At 45.6% G+C, this 25,894-nt stretch overlaps 1 protein-coding gene across 1 annotated transcript; it reads left to right on the plus strand.

Moving 5' to 3' along the window:
• The first annotated feature begins 372 nt into the window (after positions 1 to 372).
• Positions 373 to 25,637, plus strand: LOC129595059 (extracellular matrix organizing protein FRAS1-like). Its single transcript, XM_055491963.1, has 20 exons — positions 373 to 1,123; positions 8,079 to 8,110; positions 11,031 to 11,273; positions 11,335 to 11,605; positions 12,042 to 12,524; positions 13,451 to 13,646; positions 13,711 to 14,006; positions 14,443 to 14,609; positions 14,716 to 14,869; positions 15,478 to 15,879; positions 16,405 to 18,705; positions 19,672 to 19,877; positions 19,949 to 20,090; positions 20,436 to 20,636; positions 20,800 to 21,071; positions 21,537 to 22,142; positions 22,771 to 23,581; positions 24,258 to 24,460; positions 24,569 to 24,715; positions 24,832 to 25,637. Exons 1-20 carry the CDS (start codon positions 994 to 996, stop codon positions 25,270 to 25,272), a joined length of 7,704 nt encoding a protein of 2,567 aa, XP_055347938.1. The 5' UTR covers positions 373 to 993; the 3' UTR covers positions 25,273 to 25,637.
• The last annotated feature ends 257 nt before the right edge of the window (positions 25,638 to 25,894 follow it).

Raw genomic sequence — 25,894 nt, forward strand, 5'->3', positions numbered from 1 at the left:
ACAAACAAACAGACTAAAAAAAAGCGGAAAACCGGCTAGGCAAAAACATATCGCTTGTGTAAAGTAGCCAAAAATGTTTCATACAAGGTTTTTCAATTTTAAAAACCTTGGCAGCTACGAAAAATCTAAATTGAAAGTAATGGAGTATAATGTATCAGTTTCCGGCGAGATTTCGCTAACCAACAAGTTGCCGCAGCTGTACAACGCAGAGTGCACACGTACGACTCACCTGCGCGCACTTGTACGTACAGCTCCACTCTGATTCATCCGCGCAGCGCAGCGTACAACCGTCGCCAGCGGAATCGCAGCCCAGGTAAAATCGCCACCGTCTACGAGAGTGGAAAAATATGTAACTGTAGCCACCATAATATTCTTACACACTCATCATCATACCGCTCGTTCAAGGCGCATATTCCCGCTAATATCCATTTTGTCCCATTTAATCAGCGTACACTGTACAGTGCAGCGGCCACACATCTGGCGCTGGATGTTTGTTTTTCCGCTCAGCTGATTCCTGTCATGCCAGCTTGAATCCTGCACTGTGTAGGCATATATACTCGCATCCGAATCTGCGTGTTATGTGGATGGTGGATATTCTTTTTTAAGCGATCTGTATTATAGGCGCTTGCGCGTTCGCGGTTGCCGCATCTATATTCGCAGCAGCTTATTTATTTCCAGCGCGCGCTGAATCAGAGACTACTGCGGCGTGATTAAAAAGAAAACATCCCATCCGCGGCCGGGGCAATATTGTTCAAATCTCTTCTGTCCACAACACACAATAATGTCATCACGCTGCACCTTCCTACCTGACTAATCGCCACGCTAAATTTAAGTTGCCGTTTTTTTTCTCCTAGCGATCGCTTGTTTTATTCATCGCGCATCGCTCTGTTTAATTTATTTGGAGGTGACTGTTTTTTTCCGTCGCGGTGATATGTGTGCCATTTGTTGCCGGATTAGATAGAAACCCGTGATCACAATTTATATTGCCAAAAAATGCGTAAAAGAAGGGACAGGGAGGTGCCGGTGTGCTGCGACGTGCCAGTTATCCAGAGGATTACGATGGATTATAGCTGTTGTGTGTATTTTGTACTGCTCTGTGCTTTCCTCATCCCCACCGCAACAGGTGAGAGAAAAATATGCCGGAAATTTTTCACTACCGTAGTTCAAGCTTTTGCTCAGTTTAATCGCTGTGAGAATTACAAAGTGGACAGTGCGCGTGGGATGCAGATTAAATTCCCGTGGTCACGGTTTTTCCGCCGCAGTGGTCAGACGGCCAGCAGCACACAATGAACCGTTGAACTTTTGGCAAAATGATTAATACCGGTTCTTACATGGACTTTTATGGCCCGAAATAAAAATGCTGCATGCGCCGTATGTCTGCGGCTGCAGTAGTGCGCGCAACAATAATAACAAACATGTATAAATGGCCCCTCTTTCACATTTGCTGCACAGCAGTATGTCATCGCAACCGACTATTGATATCCAGTGTATAAAATACCCGAAACGATACTGTTTATTTTCCGTGCGCCTCTGTGTACGTCGGACAGCAGCGACGAAACCGGTGCCGAAAAAATCATAACATATTTTTTGGAATTTTTTTCAAAAAAACGAATAATCGAATGCTGAAATTTCTCGCTGGAAAGAAGTAATTACTATAATTATTTGCTTACAAGAAGGTATTTTCTTAATTATGTAGCTTGCATTTTTAATAGACTTTTTATTTAGTAGAAACGTGACGGTTTCTTTTGCCGATACGATTTAGATGCACTGCAAATTGACAGTTTATTACCGCCTCTAACCGGCATTTTTGCCAGGGATGTTCTGATTGTTTTCCTAATGTTTTTCTTCCGACAATGCCACTTATGATTGAGTGTAGTTTAGCGGCGCGCGAGATTTCTTCTGCACACTAGGGACAGTTTATCTGACAGTTGGCTCCATTGTCACAGGAGACAATCAGCCACTGAATAGGGCCTGCTTGAAGAATTAATGATACCCCTCCATTCGATACCGGCAGATTTAATAGCCGGCTCGCTGGTGACCTACCTAGACTGGACGTTAATTGAGGCCCGTCACTTTCTCTTGAATACGTTCTTCACCACAGTAGAGACCGAGGGCCACATGTATACTTAACCCCGGAACACTGGATACACCGCTCTGCACTCTGATCCATTCATTGGGCACGCTGTGCACTTGGAGTGGGGAGATGGAGTGTTTGTTGTTGTATCCATCCGCACCGCTACAACCTCTGCGCCGAGCGCCTTTTGACCTTCTCGCGTCGGGCTTTTGCCAGCCACGGCGGAGTAAACATGCGCCGCGCAGTATTTCACCTGTCAGGAAATGCTGTCCTGATAACGGTCAAATATTTTCCATTCCTCTTTGCAGAAATGTTTAAGAGAATAGAGGTGCCATAATCTTTTGACACACCGAATTGCCGGCCTGTCATAGAAGAGAATTTTAAGTGGGACAGGTATTTTGCAAATAACTCTGTTTCCCCAAATTCTTCTCGGCTTTCGGATGTGTTTGCATAATGCGGAATTAATTCAACGACGTTTACTAATTTCGCGTTGGATTAAAATGAGAATACGTGGGTGGGTATTCCTAATTTCCATCATCTGTTTTTAATGGTTTTTGCTTAATTCGATGACAGTTGTAAACAGCTGGAGCAGAAATAGTTTGCTTTTTAAATTTCATATTTTTCTTTCGGGAAGTTTTCGTCGGATACAATTTTTGGCGCAAGGCAGTAACAGAAAAAATTTAGTACTGATGAATTTTTTGAAGCGGTCCTTTTGGCGGACTTTCGAGTTTTCGGCTAGCGAGATCAGGATTATGGCCTCCATTTTTGATCGCTGTGTAAATTTTTTGGAATATTTCTTGAAATTTTTCTTGACACGCGGATTAACGAGGCAGTCAAATTCTATGTTTTTTCGCATTAGTATATCCACAGCCATGTCATTCTCCCGCGCAACTTTGATCTGCCAGTGCACCAGCACAGGCAGCCCCCGCGCGCGCATTTCCGCCGGCCAGCGTCTCGCGTCCGGCGGATTATCTTTCAGCGCGAGACGGACGTCGATCGGCGCGGATACGGGAAGAAATTTTTATCTGTCTCGTAAAGTGAGATGAACGGGCTCTGCTGGCTTATAAGTTGATCCTTCCCGCGCGACGATGATTTCTGTTGTCATTTGTCCACACAGACACGCATCGGTGTGCCGCAAAACCTAAAAATACCCCACCTCTGCCGCGTTCCCCAAATACACATGTAACATTTGCGATCCAGCGCGCTGCGGCTGGTGATTTCCATGCAGGGTGATACGGAGCAAATGACGACGTCTGTTGCGGTTTTGTCCACTGTTGCACATCGACAAAATGCCCATAATTCATTAGTGCTCTGATTGCGCTGCAGCACCAAACCGCGGTGGCGCGCCGAACTGGCCAAAACAGGGATTTATTTTCGGCCGTGTTTATGTTGTGTTAACTCAGCGTCTGTACACGTGATGCCGGGTTCTTTTTTTACACGAACGACGCGATTACATGCTGCGCAAACACAACAAGCACGGTGCTGTCGCGATGCCGACGTGGCCATTTATGGATCAGGGACTGCTTGTAAAGAGGGTCACGTTCCGGATTAATTGGACAGTCCACCACCGACAACGTGTCAAATTACGCAACCGGGCAAACTATGCACCGGCGTGTCGAGCATTCCTCGGGAGGTTATTTGATGGACGGTAGACAGTCGTGACAGGAGAATTTGTTCCTGTTATAAAGAACTGATTTAGTAAAAAAGCGACGCAAGTAGTGGTATTTCAACGCGCAATGGTTTTCCCCTGATTCTCGGTGTACCACAGAGTTTAAGTGTTTGCCGAGGGATTTTGCAGTAATTTAGCGAAGTGATTGTTGGTGGGCCGATTACACTTGGCACTTTATACGACGTCCGACATAAAACACGGACATAAAAATATATTGTTGAAACGATTATTTGCCGGCCAGATTACTTGTCGGCTTTTCTTCAATTTATTTCGGCTACCGAGTGGGGCCTTTTAGTCATTTAACGCAGTCGGTCTATTGAGCAACGCGCAGGCATATATTTCACTCGGAACCGGTTGCACTGAGGCTGTGATTGATCAGATTGCGCGTTTTGTGTGTTCCCGTTGGCCACAAAAATGAATAAGTAATCAAAAGGAAAGTGAGCCGGTAGTTTTATAAAGTAGCGCTCTTCGCTCAACGACAAAACGCTGGGCAAACACACTCGCCAACTCATTCCAAAGCTTTACAATGATGCTCATTCTGTGCGATCTCGATTGCGGGATGGAAAAAATGTCAAGAATTACCTTTTCAACTGCGCAGCACAGTGCACACAGGATTGTACGTATTCAGGTAGAATGAGTGGTGCACCGCAAGGCTGCTCACAGTGACTCACAGTCTCACACCGTGCTGAGTGACCACAAATAGCCGAGACGTACCGAGTGGCCAGCCACAGTGCAGAGAGAGAGCTGGTAGAAGAGAGCGACAGAGAAGAATGCCCGTTGGTCAGTCAGAGCGCAGAGAGAGGATGACGGCTACAGAGAGAAAGGCCCGTATGTACACTAATCGCTCAATCGGCGAGTTAATCCGATTGCTTATTATCGCGGAAAGTGATCTGCCCGGTAAACAATAGCTGGCACCGAATGACCTCTTCACTCCTTTGTCCGGCGGGCAAAATGGGGAATGAACTGCCGGAGCACGCTGACAATGGCGTGATGGATTTATTGGCCGTTTTGCTATAATTAACTTTCCCGTAATGAGCTGCTCCATTTGGCTACTGGTCTGCGTACAGCGCCACGATGCCTTGCGCCGCGTTTCGCTGACGCTCATGAATCATCCGTGTTTTGCAATTCAGAAAAACCGTAATTGTTTGTTGCGTCAATATTTGAATGGCGGGGCCCATTTAGCCTCCATGATTAACGAGTGATTAAGACGTGCAGTGTCGCCGTTTAAAAACACACCCGCCGGTAATGTGCATTCCCAATTTAGCGCCGGGGCGCGAGCGCATCAGAATTGCTGATGAGCAATTGTTGCGCGCCGGTTTAAATGGTTATTTACAGAGACAAACAGTCCAGGCACCGGCGCGTTGCACGTTCTGACATGTTTATGGGTCTGTGTGTGTGTCTGTGTGAATTGTGGGTGTGTGAAAGATGATCCTTTGATGGGGGCTAATTATGCACCGTGCAGATGCGGATGGCACGGCATGCTGCCAGCGGGAGGTGGTCAGGGGAGGAAACGGGAAATTTGTCATGACGCGGCCGAAAGGCAACAGGGCGGGCGCACCGGGACTCCGGTCCGGCTTCACCTGCTCGCATTGCAAAGTTTTAAGAACCATAAAAATCTTTGCATTTCTCGGGCTGCCTGAAACCGAACCACAAAAATAAACTGACAAAATTTAAATGTGGTCACAACAAAAATTTATAAAATATCGTGAGCGCTTCCCACGGACGGTTGGTCAGAGGTCTGCAGCTTATTTTTCTGTCTTTGCTATGTTTTTCGTTGAATTTATTCGGAATTTAATTACCTTTTGGTCGAAATTTGTTTTTAGCCGATCGAGTGTTGAGCTAGTGATTTGTTTTCTACTTCATTGGGTCTTTTATTGACAAATTTTAGCAGTGTTTTTTACTGTTAATAATAGGCCATTTGGGCAATTGCGCGAGTGGTAGCCGGCAATTTCGGTAGAATTTATTAGGGTAGCGTAAAATGGTTCGATTTGTTATGGTGTTAGTAAAAGCTGTAAAGCGCCATTATGTGGGCTCTTGCGCCGTCGTGAGTTTGCTCAACAAAATGCGCAATTTGTCCATCTGAACGCCTTCCGTAACTGGTTCACTTGCCACATTCTCCGCTACTGACAGCATATCGCGAGAAATGTGCCGTGGAAAACAGGTGAAACGAGTTGGCGGTTTTCTTCTCTCGGCAAGCAGCGGCAGGAAAGGACCGTACGGGGCTATTTTGTCAGACGCGCGATAATCACCGCGCGCGGTATTAGAATGGTACTGGTCAGGCGGGAATTATTCGCCCATGAATCAGTTGTGTTGTCCGTGCGCCTCGCTGAACATTCTTAATGCACGGAAGCTGTCTGATTTATTATTCATGTTCTTTTTGCTAGCTAAGGAGTATTCGGAAAGTTTCGGCTTTTATGCTGACATCACGTTAAAAATGCATTTATCAAAATAAAGTACCACGTTGTATAAAAATAATAAATTAAATACAAGATTATTATTACAAAAACATTGGCAAGGTAGAGAAAAGCATGAATCATGTTGACTAAGAAAAATTCTTTGTTAAAAAATTAGAATTATTTTATAAAGAAAATATTTCTAAAAATATTTTATATTATATATACTGTAAGTGGCTTATATACATTTTTATATATGCTCACAAAAGGTCTTTTTCATTTACAGTAATTTTTTTAAAAATAATATTTAGAAAAGAAGTGTGGAGACGTTTGGCACAAGTGTTTTTGACAAGAGTTTCGCTAAGTATTTTTATTGACGCAAGAAAATCTGTAACTGACAGAACAACATTCGTGGTTGCGCAATGCGGCGTTGGAATGGACGATTTCGTCCATTCGGCATTCCGACTGCCGGCACCCGGCTAATTAAATGACGGGCCGGCCTGAATCAGGCGGCGGAAAAATCTCTCCACTTTGCACACTACTCGTGCAGCGCTGAAGATCTGTCGTCAAAAAACACTTAATTGGCTGTTATGCCACGGCACTCTGTAATCAACTGGCTATAAGTAATGATCATCGTCAGATCGGTTAATCGCCGGGAAAAATCAACAAGCTGTGACGATGAAGCATAATTCACGAATCACAGCTGTTGAGAATTCCGAGTAGTGCTTTTACTGCAGTAAATACTGTTTTGGGCGGGTAAGCGGATTGATTTGAGCGAGTAGGGTGTTCGCCATCGAGGGGCAGCTACGTAATGTACATAATAAATGTACCTTTTATGAACGAAAAAATGCAAAATAATTTGAATGGATAAACGTAAATTTCTAAAGATAATTGTTAATGTTTAGACCAGTTCGAAAATGCGAGAACGTAAACATAAAAATTTTAAAATTTATTTTACACAATTTTCTTTAACTATATGGTCATTGCCAAAATATTGATTTAGTTTTTGGTACGCAAATTAAAAAAAAATTCGAAATACATTTATTTTCATGCTGCATTTTTTTTATTAATTTTCCTCAATGATTTTTGGGATCTTTTTCGCTGTGATTTATAGCGGTGTTAATTAAGGTCTTCTCGCGCCGTCTTAACAATAGCGCGTATTTGAGCAGAGTGGCCGGTGTCGGTGACAATTGAGAGACTGTCACACGGGGTTCCCGGCAGCCATATGTTGGCGAAAAATCTCAATTACAAGTCGTGTATTTTAAACGGTTACGCATTGTCTTTGGCAGTCAGTCGGGTTGTGAATCTTGTGATACATGTCGCTGGCTGCATGGCGCTAATATTAATGGTGCGAATTGTCCATTACAAATGTCACGGACTTAATCAAATGCGCCTGCTGACCTCGCCGCTGATTGACCATTCGCGGTGTGTGCCGATCACACAGCAACGCTTTCTGTTTTAATTATTCATCGACATAGTTTTAATTTATGTCCACCTCCTCGCGACATGAATTCCGTACAGAGAAAAACGCAATTTCCCTCGGCTGCTGTAAAATGCGCGAAATGTAGCACCGGAAACGCCGGTTGTCTTATCTATGTGGTCCATCGGTTTCTACAAAGATGTATTGCGTCGTAAATAATGTTTTACGCGCATGTTTGTACGAAATATTAGTACGAACAAGCAAATATTAGTTCCGTCAAAAAATTAAAGTACGAATTCCGCTGGCATTCGAAAAACAAAAAAAAAAGCAGTAATGATAAATAGCCGATTTTACGTGCACCGACAGGGTCTTCTATGATTCATTCATTTCGGTGTTTTTGGTTTTCGTTTTATGAAAAATGAGGGCGCAAGACAATAAAGAGCGAAAGACATTAAAAAATTAGTATTCCACTTAAGCCTCTTTTATAGTCGTACATTATTTTAATTTTGTTTTTTTTTTCAGGTGATTGTATGTACAAAGGCCAAAGGATACGGGTAAGTGACCTAAATCAACGCAAAATATTTACTATTTAAATTAAAATTTAAAAGGTTTATAAATATAAATTTTTTAATATTTCTGGGATAGTTTGATCCAAGGCAGTTTCGATTTGCGCTATAAAGAACAATTTTGAATAATTCACTCAAAATTACTCCGTTAGAAAGTGAATGACAGGCAGCACGCAAAAGGTCACGTTTTCAGGTGAATGAGTGTTGATTGTTTGTTGGTATTTGTGTTGGTGACGATGATGTATCCGAAATGTGTCAAGCTGGCCTATTGATGGCGGATAATTGAGCCGAGTGGCGGGCATTGTTCGGGGTTTTATGTGCGTTTATCGAGGCGATTGTTGGGTTGCATAAAAGCCGATTATGTCAGTGAAAGAGGCAGCTATATATCGTTTCGATTATGATGAGAAATGAAAAATTCCTCCGTATACGAATGCGCGATTGTCAGGGGCGTTTGATGGATGCTGCACTAATACCGGCTACTTACATATCAATACGCAGTACACCAAATACATACTTTGGCCACTCGACGCGTGCGCTCACCCAACGCCGGCAGTGCAGTGGAAAATTATTCTTTTCTTAATGGTCAACAAGAAAAAGCTAGTATAGCACTTTGGGCTGCGGCCATTTGGGCCATTTCTTGCTGATCATTTTTCTCTTAACGGCCAATAAATTCTTGCCTTCCCGATAATAAATTTGGCTTTTAAGAATGCTACTGTGCACATTTTTCATGATGAATGAAATTTCTAATGTGTTGAGATCGCATGTGCCAGTTTCGAAATTTCTGCTAATTCGCTTCAGTTACAGAAAATTCGTTTACAATTTTAGAGAAAATACCGAATTTTTGTAATGCATAGACGACGTAAAATTTCTTGCTGTGTGGGTGTATTACTAATATAAAAATTAAAAATGCATACAGCATACATGTACATGTGTTTTCGTTATTATTAATCGTAAATGCACCAACGAAATCTTGAAATTTTGTAGTACCTGTTGCGCTGAATTTTGGCAAATGTTTTTATACACAATCTTGGTTGTATTCTGTTGCAAAACTTCTTTTTAAAAAAAATGAAAGAAGAAAAGAACAGAAAATATTTGTTCAAGCAATATAAAAAGTGCCAACCTATTAAAAATTTTATTTAAAAAAATTTATGTGAAGAATGAATTACGATTACTTTAGTTATTAAAAAATGTCTTTTTTTAAAAATGTTAAAAAAACTATAGATGTTTTATATCTGATGTATTTGAGGAAGATATGGGTTGGAATGCGTTCGGCACGTCTGTTTATGCGCCATAAACAGTGATAATCCGTGGCCATTTCGTAATATTTAGCTTTCAATAAAGATAAATGGCCGATAATACATCAGTGCAGGTTCACTGGAAACGAGAACAGTCGTTTACATAAAAAGCCCATTTACAAGCGGATAATAAAATGTCCACACCGGCGCACATGCGCGCGTACAGAAACTGTATCTGTATGTGTCGTAAAACGGGATTAGATTTTTAACGGTTAGAACTTTTAATTAACCGGCAGCTGCTGGTCGAGCCGTGTTTACTCAACACGGCTTTATGTCAGTACTTGGGCTCAATCCGCCGGAACAGCCGCGCGCTGACGGCACAATAACGCCCCGTGATGCCAAATCTGTCCTGTTTTATTTTGATAAACAGTCTTTTCAGCGGGACTGACAGAATATAACCGGTCACGCTGTCCAGGATAATTTATTTAATTTCGAAGCCTGAATGACCCACAATCTACCGGGACGCTTTATTACCGGATTTAGAGATATATCGCTAAAATTTTTAATATTTAAAATATGTCATAAAGATGAGCAACAAAATTTAAAAATAATTTATAAACAAATAAATAAAAATAGCCGGAACAGTAATTTATAAGTTCGTAGCCGTGATTGTATTTACTTTCCAGTTTTCTTGTAATAAATTATGTTCATAAATATTTTTTATTTATTTTAAACTTACTTGTACCGTGTTTATTTTTATTTTTGCGATGTTGTAGTAATTCATAATTTATTCATAATTTATTTTTCATTTATTTTTCAAATTTTATTTTTGCAAATTCTTTTATATTACTTTGTTAAAAATCTGCCAAATTAAATATAAAAAATAATTTTTCGAGAGTGACCTTAGCGTATCATGTAGCCGGCACTGTTGTTGCGGGAAAAACAAGTTGCGCCATGGTCCATTAGTCGTATAGTGCCGGCCTGGTCCGTGTTGGACCGGTACAGCAGCGACACCCTTGAAGGTGCATTAATAATTGTTCATTAAATATTTCTGCCGGCGTGGCACTACTACCCCGGCTACACTGGTCAGCGGCGTGCTGGGCGCTTGATGAATGACATCGAGCCACACCGGTTGATCGATGGATTACACGTTTATCCAGTGTTCGTAGCCATCGGAAGGCTCGACCGTAACAAAAACGCTACAAAACTGGTGTCAACTAGAAGAAATCATCGAAAATTATACCGGCATTCCTGCAACTAAAAACATCCATCATTCTCCGTCAGGGTTGCGTGTACATATAGCTTGTTCCAGTTTCGTGATTTTCGTTTACTGCTACAGTCACCGTTTACGCTCCAGCTATTTAAATAAACAGTAAAATATTCAGATTTTTTTAACATTCAAATATGGTTCTTAACCATTATAGTTATAAAAAAACTGATTACGTCACATATTTTAGATAAAGATGCCTGAATTTATCTGAAAATTTTTCACCTGTAACTGGGAACAGACACGCTAGTTTTATATTTGCTTGCCGAACTTGCAGCCAGTTAACTACAGTTTCTCAGGAAATTTTTGTCTTCGGTATAGATTGATCCAGTTTATCTTGTTTCGTTAACTAAGTATTGTCCGTTCGGTACCGTTTTTTTATTACCAGTAACCTTTGTGTTTATAGTCCGAGACGGTGCTATCGATAGACGACTGTACGGTGTGCGTCTGCCCGGCGGCGAAGCTCAAACAGGAAGTGAAATGCACGGCCCTGGGAGAATGCGTCCGCCAGAGTTTCCTCCCCGACGGCATGGACCCGCGCCACACCACCGGCGAGATGCAGGCCGACCAGGGCCCCTTCACCTTCAACTTCCTCCCCTCGCGCTCCGACTCCGTCAACATCCCCATGGTCCGCGAGACCGGCATAACGGTAAAGGTCACCGACAGTGTTTCACCAATTCGAGAAAGTGTTTAGTAGTTTTCGGGTGTAGGTTACCCAAGATGAAAAGGTCACCCTCTCACCGGCGGACTTTTTGCTGCGCGGTGCCAACGTGGCCGAGCGGAAGATTCTCTTCAAGATCACGGAGCCCTTGCCCGAGGGCCAGGGCAAACTGGAGCGGACGGACCGTCTCGGGGAGACGGTGCAGACGTTCACGCTGGATGATCTCAATGCCAAGCGCATCACCTACACGGCGCCCATGGAGAAGGCCATCGGGACGATTATGGATGCCAATGGGGTCATCTTCAGCTTCGCCTTTCAAGGTAAATAGTCCCCAGTTCACGATACATACATCTTCCATCGAGCTGTGGTAATATTCGGATGATCACCATTTTCGGTTAAATCTTTTATTCGGTTCAATTATTTCGTTAATTTTACAAAATTATCAATATTAGACTATATATTTTTTATAGTACTATATTTTATATTTTATTATATTTATTTTTTTTAATTATTTCACGAGTATTGCCAGCTCACAACATTTCGAGATAGCACTCCTTATGATGAGTATCAATGACGGAAAATTTGTTGTCCACAAAACTTAATCAAATTCGTCTGGTTACTGTGTCGCGCCGTGGGAATCAAAAAGCAAGAAAAAAGTTTTTCTCAGCATTAAATTAATGTTCGCATGAAATTTTCGCCAATTTTACTTTAAACAATACTGCAATTTTTTAATGTCTGGAATTTTGGTGTATTCAGTGATCGACCAGCAAAGCCAGCGCGGCGACACCTCCCCCGACCAGAAATTCTACATCCGCGTGTTGTCTTCCAACCTGGCGCCGCCCTACTTCGTGCACCACGAGAAGATCGTCAACATCACGGTGCACCGCGGCCAGAGCGCGCCCATCCCCCCGGAATACCTGCAGGTCATGGATCCCGACACGGACCTGCGCGACATCAAGTACCGCATGACGGTGGCGCCGCACGAGGGCCAGCTGATCAGCATCAGCGAGGGATTGCCGGTGGTGGTGCAGGAGGGGGTGGATGAGCCGCACGATAACTTCCGCAGTAAAGCCTACCGCTACCAGCACCACGGCGCCAATATCGACGACGACTGGGCCGAGTTCCAGGCGTCCGACGGCAAGCAGTTCGGGAAGGTGCGGATTAACATCAAGGTGCTGGAGGTGGATATGAATGCGCCGGAGCTGGATGGCGGCACGATGAATATGGAATTACCCGAAGGTAAGTTACCGTTTATATACAATTTGTACTTCCTATGTATTTCCGTTACTGGCAAATTTCCTATGTATTTCCGTTACTATGTATTTCCGTTACTGGCAAATTTTCGATGAGTGTTTAGTATATTATACGAGTACCAAAAATTTTTTTTACGTTATGCGGCACAACTTGTAGCGTAAATGCCCATATATATTGTTCATAAATGCTCAAATGCTCCTATACACATACACTGAACATATTGTGTATGAGCATTTGAGCATTTAAGAACAATTTATGAGCATTTACGCTACAAGTTCTACCGCATAACGTAAAAAAATGTTTTCTACAAGTCCGTTGTCGTAAAATGCATGCACGTTTTTGTCTTTTGTATGCGGAGCGATACCGCACTATATATTCAGAGAAGTGGGATTGACCGTAGAGCAACGGCTGAAATTTCCCGGCTTTGACAGTCAGCTTCCTAGTTCCTACTATGAAAAGAACAGAATTCTCTGCTAGATTAAATTATGTTAAAAACGTTTGTTTTTCCACAAATTGTTTAGTGTTGAATTTCAGAAGAAAGGAGAGTCAAATAAATTTTTAAACATTGGTTTACGTACATTTGAATCTCGCACTTCATGGTTAAATTTATGAGCTTTTCAAATTTGTTACTGCGTTAAATGGGTTGCTGATTTTTCTAAAATTTTGCGGCAACAAAAACAATTTTAATTTTGTCTATAATGTTTTCTTTTTATGCATGATCTTTTTTAGTCGCTTTCATGGCGCTCTCGGCGCTCGTGTGGATTAAGAACGCAAAATTGAAAAGTTCGAACAACTGCGGAATAATAGAAAAGCCCGAAAGAAAGCTAGTTAACGTACACATCTTTAACAACGAATTCTTTGCAATACAAACGCACTACTGTCTGCATCTCACTATAAGTATCCGATTACAGGAACCACCGAGCCGGTAACGGAGCGCATCATCAAGTACAAAGACAACAATTCCACCGCCGAGAACATCTGCTTCCGGCTGAAACAGGTCCCGGAAGAGGGCATCCTCTTCCGCGGTGCCCCCAACGAGGACATCAAGCAGATCCTGAAGCCGGGCATGGAGTTCTGCCAGTCCGACGTCAACAACGGCTTCATCACGTAACTATCACCTCCTCCTTCTTCCCGACGATTCCCTCGATAAACTTCATTGTGACCTTTACAGGTACCAGGCCCCCGACGAGATAGGCGTCCGGCCCAAGCCCTTCCTGGTGGTGTTCGACGTGGCGGACGGGAACAACAACACCCTGCAGGACCAGAGCGTCACCATCACGGTGACGCCGCTGAATAATCTGCCGCCGGTGGTGCAGGTGCACGGGCCCCTGGAGGTCACCGAGGGCGGACGGGAGCGTATCCCGCCCGAGCTGATTACCGTCACGGATCCCGATACGCCGGTCAATGAGCTCATGTTCGTCATTGACTCGCCGCCGGAGTTCGGGATTCTGGAGAATCAAAAACGACGTAAGTTATGACCCACAAATCAGCATTTGATATCTTTCGATATTAAAATAATATTGGTTAAAAAATTATTGTACCTTTTTCAGATCGCCAGTAATCATTTACGTGGTACTTTATTAAAGCAGAAATTCACATATAAGCGATCCCAAAAGAGGGGTAAATTTTTTTAAAAATCCAACACAATCGGTTACGCTATAATAACTTTTTTAAGAAAATGTTTGACCTTTTTGTATTGTATCGATATCTAATGATCAAGCGGTTCTGAAATATTAAAAAGATAAACTAACATAAAGAAATAAGAAAACTCAAAAATAAAATACTGCAAAGGAAAAACAATAACGCTATAAAAAATGTTATAGAAAATAATATAAATAAAAAACGCTGAAATAGTTATAAACAGAAAGAAATTTTCTACAACTAAAACTTTTGATGGTTTTAGCGGGTCAGCCGGTGACCTCATTCCCGGTACAGGACTTCAACACCGGAAACATTGTCTACATCAACACGCCGAAGGAGAACGAAGAGCCGACTAAGGACCGTTTCCTCTTCCACGTGACGGACGGAAAGAACGAGAGCCCGATGAATGTCTTCAACATCACCATCATCGTAAGTCAATCGCCCGTTTAATATGCGGTATCACTATGATATCCAGGTTAATGGCAGCATAAACGACGTGGAGGATGATTTTATACGGTTTTATTGGTGTTATTAGCCGGTTAACGACGAGAAGCCCGTCGTCACCACGGAGGTGCTGTACCTCCGTCAGGGCGGCAGTGAGGACATTAAGAATCGCACGCTCTATGTCACCGACCTCGACACCCAGCCGCCCGATCTCGTCTTCACGCTCTCCACGCCGCCGCAGCACGGTGAGTTCCCACGGTGCTGTGCATCTTGGGAAAAACACCCGCCATATAATCCATCAGTGGTCTTCGCAAAATTTTATGCATGCATGTTTATTACTTCCTTTGTTTAATGTGTCTTTGACCTTTTAAAATATTTAATTCATTTTTGACGAAATAAATTACGTAAAATAAGATATCGCTAAAATTTTAAGTATTAAATTTTCCGGTACGGTGTAAGTCGTGGCCAAAAACACTGGTTTAAAAAATGGACATAAATTTTAAAAATGGTAAAGTAATTTTAATAAAGCAATGTTGATTTTTAAAATTCTGGAGTAGTTTATGCACTACGTTTATGTATATAAACAAACTTTTAGTGGTTGGAAAAAAGTAGTTAAAAAAATTCGCAAAATCAAATTTTAAAACAAAAACTGAAATTTTAGACTTCGTACGTTTGAGTTCCACTATATTAAAATAATTTCAGAATTGTTGATTTTTTCTGCAAAACATAGCGATGTCGGTTTGTTGATGTTTTACATAACTCACTGGCCTTATTTTGTTGGCGGCGTATGATTTTATCTCACTGTTCTGTATTTTTAACATCCGGTATAACCAATGTTTTGTACGGCGTATAGGTCAAATCTTCATTCGTGACGACCCCGCCAGGAAGCCCGGTGAGGGCAAACCGATCCACCCGGGCGACCAGTTCACCTACCAGGACGTGCTGAAAGGCCTGCTGTCCTACACCCACGACGACAGCAAGACGAGGGAAGACAACATTGACCTGCGCCTGACGGACGGCCTGCACGAAGTGCCGGCCACCATCGAGGTGCGGATCGAGCCCGAGGGCACCTTGACCCCGCGCATCATCGTCAACATCGGGGCGCAGGTGCCTAAAGGGTCCGCGGTGCCTATCGACAAGAACGTCCTGCAGGCCACCGATGACGACTCCGATATTCCCTCGCTCAAGTTCACCATTACGGAGGATGTCGATCATGGCCGGTTGCTGCTGACCCGACCTACCGGCGAAACTGTCGGTACGTCATATGATAACGAAAGGTCACCGGCACTACAGTATTCGCTGGTTTGCATAATTTTTGAACGGATTTTTTGAAAGGATTATTGATTAGCTGTGTGTTATTAAGAAACAAGAATCGCTGGAATTTTCTTTCGCTTTCAAGAAAAGTTTAAGGAAATAATTATCAATTATTACGGAATTGAAAAATGAGAATAAATTGCTTTCTTAAATAACATAAAAGAAACTGTAAACACCATCCAAGCACTGTAATATGTAATTCATTTGAAATAAATTTTTAATACCCAATTCTAATGAATAACTAAGACATATGCACATTCTACCGGCTTTCTTCATTTTAATTTTTTTTTAAAATTATTTTAAAATCTTTTGATCATTTTTTTTAAAAATTTGGATAAATTAGTCTTGCGTACAATACTAAAAAGAAATCTGGTCTGGAAGTTTCTTTTAGCAAATGCAAAGTTTTTAACCATTTTCCTATTTTGTGCGTGAAAGGTGTTTTCCAGAACGTAAATGTGTTTTCCAGAACTCCGCGCCGGAACCCCGAATAACTTCTTCATCCAGGACGACCTGGACAACGGCCGTCTGCGCTACTCGCACAACTACGCCGACCCGGCCTCCGTCGTCCACTTCATCTTCGACCTGTCGGACCCCGAAGGCAACACCCTGCACAACCAGAACTTCCGCATCACCGTCCTCGAAGACCGCATCCCTCCAGAAAAACTGAAGAACGAGGGCCTCGTCGTCAAGGAAAAACACCACGAACCCATCACCAACCACGAACTGGAGTACACCGACAGCAACAGCCCGCCGGAGCGCCTGAAATACACGGTGACCAGCGGTCCGGACCAGGGCCGCCTGGAGCGGGTGGGCCAGCCCGGCATCCCCATCACCGAGTTCCGGCAAGCGGATCTGAACAACGGCGCGATATTATACAACCACACCTCGGACTCCAAGATCTTCCTGGACGCCTTCAACTTCCGGATCAGTGACGGGACCAACGAGCCGGAGGACCGGTTCCGGATTACGATTATCCCGTTGAACGACAGCGCCCCGGTGGCGACATACACGTCCCTGACCGTCGACCAGGGCGAGAAGGGCACCATCACCCCGGATCAGTTGCGCGGGGAGGACGCCGACACCGAAGACCGCTTCCTGGTGTTCGACATCACCGAGGTGCCGCGCCATGGACAGTTGTTGCTGCGGCAGGATAACGGGTACGAGACGGCCACCCGCTCCTTCACCATGATGGACATCTGGCGCAACCGGGTCATCTACGACCACGACGGCGGACCCTCCACCCAGGACAGCTTCAAGTTCGTCCTGCGCGACGGGACGCATAATTTCTTCTTCGTCAACGAGCACGGCACGAAACGCGGTCCCCTGGAGGATCCCGAGGAGTTCCCCATCAACATCCGGGCGACGACCAACGCCCCACCCTCGGTCAAGAACCGCGGACTGCAGTACCTGACCCACGATGAACGGGAAAACAAACCGATTGGTCCGATTACCAACCAGGAACTGGAGGCCACGGACCCGGACACCCGACCCAACGAATTGAAATGGATCATCGTGACCTCACCGAAGCACGGACACGTCGAGACCCGGGACCGTCCCGGCCAGCCCATCTCCGAGTTCACCCAGGAGGACCTCAACCGAGGGGTCATCCGTTACGTCCTCGATGATCTGAACACCCCCGACACCTCGGACTTTTTTATCGCCCGGCTCCAGGACAACAACCAGCCGCATCCCAACGTCATCGACGGGATCAAGTTCAACATCCAGTGGGCGTGGATCTCCTTCGGGCAGACGGAGTACACGGTGCAGGAGAACGCCGGCATGGTCCGCCTGAACATCCGGAAGGAGGGGAACTTGAACCAGTACTCCCTGGTGCAGTGCGCCACCTCCCCCGGGACCGCCACCGACGCCCCGGGAGGTGACTTCCAACGGGTGGAAGAGCAGATTCAGTTCGAGGAGAATGTCAACCAGAAGGTGTGCACGGTGACCATCCGCGACGACCAGGTCCGGGAGGGTCCCGAAGACTTCACGGTCCACCTGAGTAAACCGCTTTACGCACTGCTCCGCGAGCCGAAACGCGCGCGGGTGGTCATCACCGACGACGAGGACCTCGGCGGGATCCGGTTCGACCGGCCGGCGTACTACACCAACGAACGGGTCGGGGTGCTCCAGGCGCCGCTGCTTCGCTCCGGAGACATCTCCACCGCGGCGTCCGTGGCCTGCATCACCCGCCCGGGAACCGCCCGCGACCGCCAGGATTTCGTCCCCTTGACGCCGGCTAACCGCGTTACCTTTGCCCCGGGGCAGGACCGCGCCACCTGCGACGTCCAGATCATCGACGACGGGATCCAGGAGAACGAGGAGGAGTTCGAGCTCATCCTGCAGCAACCCTCAGAGAACACCCAGCTCGGGGTTATGAGCCGGGCCCGGGTCATCATCCAGGGCCCGAACGACGGCGGGGCCGTGGTACGGTTCGCCCAGCATCACTGTCTGGTGCGGGAGGTGTCCGGGCGCTACCAGTTCGAGGTCATTCGGGAGGGTTCGGACCTATCGCAACCGGCGTCGGTGGTGTGCAGTACCGAGGCGATGGTACCGGTGTCGGCCACGCCCAACGAGGACTACGTCCACACGTCCGAGCGGATCCAGTTCGCGCCGGGACAACGGCGGGCGATGTGCTCGGTCCAGATAATCGATGATTCGTATTTCGAAGGGAACGAATCGTTCCATCTGGTGCTGTCGCAGCCGCAAGGGGCGACGCTGGGGCAACCGTCCAAGTCGACCGTTACTATCTTCGACACGGACTCTGAAGGTACGGAATCCCATAGACCATATGCGTAAAAGCAGTTATTCATTAATTACTACTGCAAGGCCGCGAAACTGTTCAAATAAACAGGAAACTCTTGAAGTGATCTTAATTCCATTCAATCCAACGCCGACACAATAATGCAGAAGCACCGCGCTGTCTGCGTTAGAGTGGAAGGAGATAAGATTCGGCAACACAGATTGTGCATCGTGGCAATTGTGCATCGTGGCAATTTTGCAAGCTACTGCGTATGTATCATGTGTATATGGCAGATGCGGCGTCGATGACAGTAAAATGCAACAGAAAATCAGCGTTTACGTTAGTATGCTCAGTGCCCGTCCTATTCAAAACTCAGTCGAGAACTGAAAAGCCAAAACCGTTAACAACTAAATAAACGTTCTACATATACATATATACAAGGAAATCCGCAGTTAACCGCTTACGAGAAAAGGAAGACCCATACATACTTCCTAATGCTGACGGACAGCTTGACATGCCTGAAAACCCACTCACATGTCCTCAGAAAAAGTTGAGAAACGATGCTAAAATGCAGAGTGCAGACATAAAAATCCGAATTAAAAAGCATTAAATAGTGATTAATGGCGCAGTTCACGGTTTTACAGATACATAGACTTTTAGACGTAACTAGATGGGAGCTTGTACTTGATACACATATTCTGAAAGACGTAGGGGAAAAACGTCACAATCGATCATAGTTAAAATGCTTCGGATGCAGTTCACTTCCGGTGCATTACGTATTGCACATAATTATAGTACAGTACTCCCTGTATGCATACTGCAGTACTCGGAGAGAACGGCTTTACAGTAGTACAACAAATATTAATTTTTGTGTGATGTCCATCTGAAATAATTCAATTAGTTTGCCCGAACTACGATATCGTACAGCGAGATGCATAACGTGGCATCGCGCTGATAAATGCCATCCGGTAAGATAGAGCTTTTGTGCATTAGTGCCGACCATCCAGTTTGAGCGGATCGAGATCACCGTGGAGGAGACGGCCGGCCGTATCGACCTGCCCATCATCCGCACCGGCAACGTGGACGTGGAGTCGACGGTGCGCTGCTTCACCATGTCGCGCAGCGCCCAGCCCAGCACCGACTACATGGACCGGCCCAACACCGACCAGTCCATCGTCGTGTTCCGCCGCGGCGAACGAGTACGTGGGGATTGCATAAACTATTATATATTTCGCAGAATATCCAGTGAATAAAATGAGTGTTTGTATAGCGGCAAATCTGTACCGTGTACATCATCGAAGACAACATGTACGAAGCGGACGAGCAGTTCTACGTGGTCCTCGGCAGTCCGCAGCATTCCCGCATCGGCCCACAGGATAAAGTGGTCGTTACGCTGACCAATCGAGAAGACTGTAAGCATATTTAGTTCCGTTAAAGTATGTAAGAATTTAATACCCTAATAGCTTAAAAAGTTGCATTAAAATTATTAAAATATATACACATACGTCGCCTACTAATCCTGCCGGTTTCGTGTGCTGTACTGAATATCAAAGAGGCTTTGCTTTTTTTTGAAACTCTTATCAGAAGTTTTTTTATCTAATTAAAGGCAAATCTGACCTTTCCAGGAACAGTTTTTCAACTGATTGTTTTTGCCTAAATTGTCAAAATGTGCAGAATATTTGGAAGAAAAAAAGAAATTAAATACGCGCTGACGGAGAAAGAGGGCGAAGTGGTTGTAATCCGAATCTTCTTCGCAGGTCCGAAGGTGTATTTCGAGCAGACCAACTACGAAGTGGAAGAGCCACAGCGCGCCGGCAGCATGTCCACCGTGCTGCTGACCGTGCTGCGCAGCGGCGACGCCAGCCGGCAGTCGGAAGTGCGGGTGACCACGCGCGACGGCACGGCCATCGCCGGACGCGACTACCACTCCAAGAGCACCATGCTTGTCTTCCGACCAGGTACGGAATGATTCCCATTAGCCGCGTAAATTCTGTACACCTCACACGCAATTCCAACGTCCAGTAACAAAAATATCTCTTTCAAATGGAAGAAACATAGAACCTGATATATTTTTAGAAATTTAATAGCGATGATTTTGAGTACCGTCTACTGTTTGTGCAGGTGAGACGGCCAAGCGCTTCGCCGTGGAGATCCTGTACGACAATGAGCGCGAGGTCACGGAGACGTTCACCGTGCACTTGGGCCCGGATCAGCCGGTGAACGCGGAGATTTCGCAGCCGTCCATCGCCACGGTCTGCATCACCGACCGGCCGCCCGAACCCATGCCCATCCTCCCGTCCCCGCCCATCGTGATTTCCCTGACCTACTACGAGAACGTCCAGATCGGCATGAACCAACCGCCGCCGCCGGGATATCCGCTTATGTGTCTAACGGTAAAAAATGTCCAGACTTCTTCAGCCAATAAATTTACCAAAGCAGTACCTTCGAAATTTCATTAAAAATTACCTTTATAAACCTCCTTCAAAAATCCGTAATCCCCACTTACTGCATTTGAATCAGAAATTAGCGACATCTAATTATGCTCACTATTTTTGATTTAAGTCATCTGTATATCCAAAATAAAAACAATTACTTTTGTTATTTGTTTCTCATGTATTAAATCAGACCGTACGGATACTTTTTTATGAAATTTAGAAAGGTTATACTTTATGTGTGGTTAAAAAGCCGCCAGAATTACTAAAGGTCACACTTTAATATTAATTTAATATACACATGAATTCAGTATTACTTTTATTTTAATCTGGGAAAAGCCGCTTCAGAAAACATAAAGCGGCGCTGTAGCCGGCAAAACTTAAAATGGGTGAAACTCCAATCACTAATTTGCGGGTGCATTCCAGCCCTGTGATCCCCGCCACCCGCGCCCCCAGGTGACCCCCACGTGCCAGGACCGCGTGTCCTACCGTTGGGAGATGGCCACCGACACGGACCGCGACGGCAACCGCATCTACTCCACCATCGCCGACACCACGCCCTTCACCTCGGCCCAGACGCCCGTCCTCGACTCCATCTACTTCGCGCCCAACTGCATCCTGCGCTGCGCCGTCGACCAGGGCGGCGGCCAGATGGCCTACAGCTCCGAGGTGACCATCAGCCGCGAAGGGGCCTGCGCCAACCCCCGCACCCCTGAAACGAAAGGTCATCAGCGCTCCCTGTCCACCGACATTCAGTATAACGAGCCGGGCAGTGCGCACTACGCCAACACTGTCCACATCACCGTGACCATCCCGCATCGGGACGGTATCCTCCCGGTCATCTCCACCTTCCCCATCCACAACCCGAAGCTGTTGTTGACGGATCAAGGATACCGGCAGCAGCATGTGTGTTCCAACTTTGTCCCCAATCAGGACGGGAAGATTAAGGGCTTCCTGGATGGCAGCGGCGGGAACGCGGTGTTCCCCACGCAGGCTGGGATGCTGGACTCCACGATCCGCGGGAACATGACGGTATGTTACTATAAAAGGTGGCTACATAGCCACCGGGATGTCAGGGAGTTTTGATGGAGATGACCAGCTACTCGTTACAAAACTGCAGCTAATGGCGAGCCTTTAAAGAGAGTACATTTTAACGGAACAGTTTTAAAAGTGATACTTAGGATTACTATATAGGCAGTAGGCACACTCAGCTTTAAATAATAAAAACATGTTATCAGAATTTTTTTGAATGTAACTGCAAGGCCTAAAGCGCTTGAGCGCAATGTTTGCTTTGATATGTACATACCATTGTATGTATCTGTCTCGCCTCAGCCTGACTGTGCCATCGTACTACGTTTGCTTACATGAAAGTCCAAGCGAACAAAGCGCACTTTAGGCAGCATTGCTGCGCTGTGGTTAACATCAAGCATCACGGACATTAGGTTAAATCATATCATAAAAGCAATGAAGTGGCATAAGCGAAGTATAACAAATATTCTGAGCGTTATTAAACAATAGGGTGCGTAAGCCGACACTGTACTTATAAGGATGTGACAGTCGTTAGCTGGCGCTTATTACGCCAAGTCTAATCGAATGGTACAATATTAACGGATAAAGCCGGCCATTATCTACTGGCAAATCACAGTTATACTTTTAACAGGTGCAGTTGTACACCCATCTTAACATGGAGACCTGCACATGGAAATTCGACGCCAACTACGACATGACGACCCTGGTGGACCGCTGCGGCGGCACCGTCAACACCAACGCCAACGCCCGCAGCAACCAGTTCGGCCAGCGCGCCGTCACCGTCACCGTGCCGCTCTACGTCTCCTACATCTACGCCGTGCCCCCCAACAACTGGGGCTCCATCGACCACCGCACCACGCTGGAGATCAGCTTCAACTACGACACGGCGCTGAGCAACGACCGCGTGCGCACCACCAACGACAACGTCGACGCCAAGATCAACGTGGTCCGCGTCCGTTTAACCGACGCCGGGAATCTCTGCATCACCATCAAGACGCAGACCAAGTTCCGCGGGACCTTCGTCTTGTCACATCCCCGCCTCCCGGGGCAGCAGTCTAACTTGATCCCGCCGAGTAACCTCCCGGTGAAGTTTAATTTAATGCTGGAATGGCAGCAGGAGACGTACGATTATCCCATGCAGACGTGGCAGGCGACGAGTGACCTTTCGTTGCGAGATTACACCGGGGATTATACGCTGGAGATGATCCCATGTATGGCCACGCGGCCGGAGTTCTCGATGGACCACCATAATTGTGAGCCGAGGAGTCCCAAGCAGTTTATCCTCCCGATTCAGTTCAACCAGGGCAACCGCCCGCCACCGCTGGTGTATTCGCTAAACACGGACTTCCAGTTGGCGCATGGGGATCAGGTGTTCCAGGCGGATGCCAGTGCCGTCGTGGAGACCACACCGGCGCAGATTCCCGATGAAGCCTTCGGCAAAGGTCAGAACCGTTTGCATAAACTTTTCCAGAAATTATTGGAATAATTATTATATATACAATTTATCACGAGAAATACTTTCGCCCATAATCTTAATAAATTTTAATAAACATTTTATTTTGCCAAAAAGGAAATGAATATTTGAGTTGTACGATAATATTTTAAAACAAGAATAAGCTTTCCATGGTAATAAAAATATTTTATCGAATTTTATCATTCATTTGGTTGTGCCTCAGCTTTGGACGTGGTCAGAGTACTGGGCCCCGTTGACCAGCTTTCATAGTACAACGACTAATGTTCCGGTATACATTCTCTCTCTCTGCATATCAGAAATCGAATGCATGGAAACGCGTACAACGAAACCCAGCGTAAAATTTATCATAATTTTTGAACTTTCTGTTATTTTTTCGAATAAGTCTATCACTGTCTATGTATTAGTAGGTTTAGGTGTCGTCTATGCTTGGATAAATCGTTAAAGGATGTATGTACTTTACTTGTATTAATTCGCCGGCACATGCACTGATGCACATATACGATTAATAAATTAATATGGCTGTGTCTGCGTTAATGGACACAAATTCAAGTGATTTAAATTATTTGAAATTCGTAAATTAACCGGCATTGCTTATGTTATCCGTAATCGTTAAGTGATACCATTCTCTACGATATCCCTTCCAGGTGAAACGATCCACGGCTGCGTAATGTGGAACCCGGTGCAGGATCTGAAGGACGCTTACAAACTGGAGATCCAACGGCTGTATGTCTGCTGCGGCAAGAGCGGATACACGCCGGTGTACGATCCCCGCATCACGCTGCAGGGGGAGCCGCAGTACGGCTGCATGCAACCCAGCCGCAATCTCCGCCATCGATATCTTTTACTGGTAAGTCAAACTGGGAAATTACACCGCAGACACTGGACAGTACTTCACTGTACTTGTAATGCAGCCGGCTTATTACCGGCAATTCTTTCACGTGGTGAATTTCTGCAGGATCGCAATGACCCCAGTCATGTTGACCGGCAAGTACAGGGTATCGATTTCCAAGCCGATTTCATCGACAAACATCCGAAGCTCAAGAGTCTCAAGCGACGCTCCGGCACCGATGGATTCGTCTTTAAAACTGACCCGCTTTATGAAGTACGTGAAAGAGCCTATCAATTTCTGTCGTGTAAAGGTCAAATAAATGCATCGGTTTAACTTAAATTAAAATAAGAAAAAAATGAGTAAACTTAGGGAAACGCCCTGTGTTACAGTTGGGACCAGGTCGGCAGTGGTACCTGCAAGTCCTCTACGTCATCACCACCGCCGACGACGGCAGCCGTATCCGGCGCTCGGCCATCATCCCGGCCAAGTACCGCAACGGGACCAACATGCGCCACGTCGAGCTGAAATCCTCCGATTTCTCCGGCGAATTCCCCGGCGGCACCGCGGCCGGACAGGTCTCCTCCCTGACCACCATCATCGGGGCTTCCGTCGGCGTCCTCTCCCTCCTACTGGTGGCGGCCTCCATCACGGCCTGCGTCGTCGTCAAGAAACGCCGGTCGCGGATGCGCTCGGGCTGGTCCGGCAGCCGGACGGGCGGCTACCGCCCCGGGTACCAGATGGCGGCGCGCGGCGGACCCCCGGCCGCTCGGGTGCGCAGTGTCCCGCCGCAGCGGGGCGGTTACGTCCTGGCCAAGGGGACGGAAGTGTGAGAGAACGAACTTCTCTAATCCACGTCGTGTTTTTGTGCCTTTTTGTTTTGTGATGTTCCGTGCGCGGCTTTTCTGGCTTTTTTACAAATGTTGTTTCTCGTGGTCTTTGATTAACTTGGGAAATAGTTGTAGTTGACGCGGAACGCGGTCAGTTAGTCAAGATAGCATTTACGCAGGTGTTTTTTGGGTACTTCGGTGATGTGATGGAATTGCCTAGACTAAGTGGTTCTTCACCGCAGAGATGCTACAGTGGTTTTTTGACGGTTATTTGCATTTTTGTCATAGCATTGCATTTCTTCTTGCGCATTTCTATTTGTTAAGATAGTAATTAATAAAATACTGCGAATAAATAAATAAGAAAATAATCTGCTTAACCCTGGTTATATTATCAGCCGTCCAATATCGGTACTCGTAATAACGTTTCGGTTACGAATTAAGAAAGGTTAAGAGCGTTTGTAAGCAATATTACTTTCTTCCTTCATAATCAATCTTTGTAGTTCTTTGTTTATTTTCTTATAAATCACCATTCGTTAGCGAAAAACCGTTTCTCAGTGTGGCTTATTCAGAAAATATGCATACAACTGCAACACCCTTGTCGTTCAGTAATCATGTTGATACAGAA

The sequence above is a fragment of the Paramacrobiotus metropolitanus genome, unplaced genomic scaffold (assembly GCF_019649055.1).
Source record: "Paramacrobiotus metropolitanus isolate TYO unplaced genomic scaffold, Prichtersi_v1.0 Parri_scaffold0000074, whole genome shotgun sequence".
Classification (NCBI taxonomy): domain Eukaryota; kingdom Metazoa; phylum Tardigrada; class Eutardigrada; order Parachela; family Macrobiotidae; genus Paramacrobiotus; species Paramacrobiotus metropolitanus.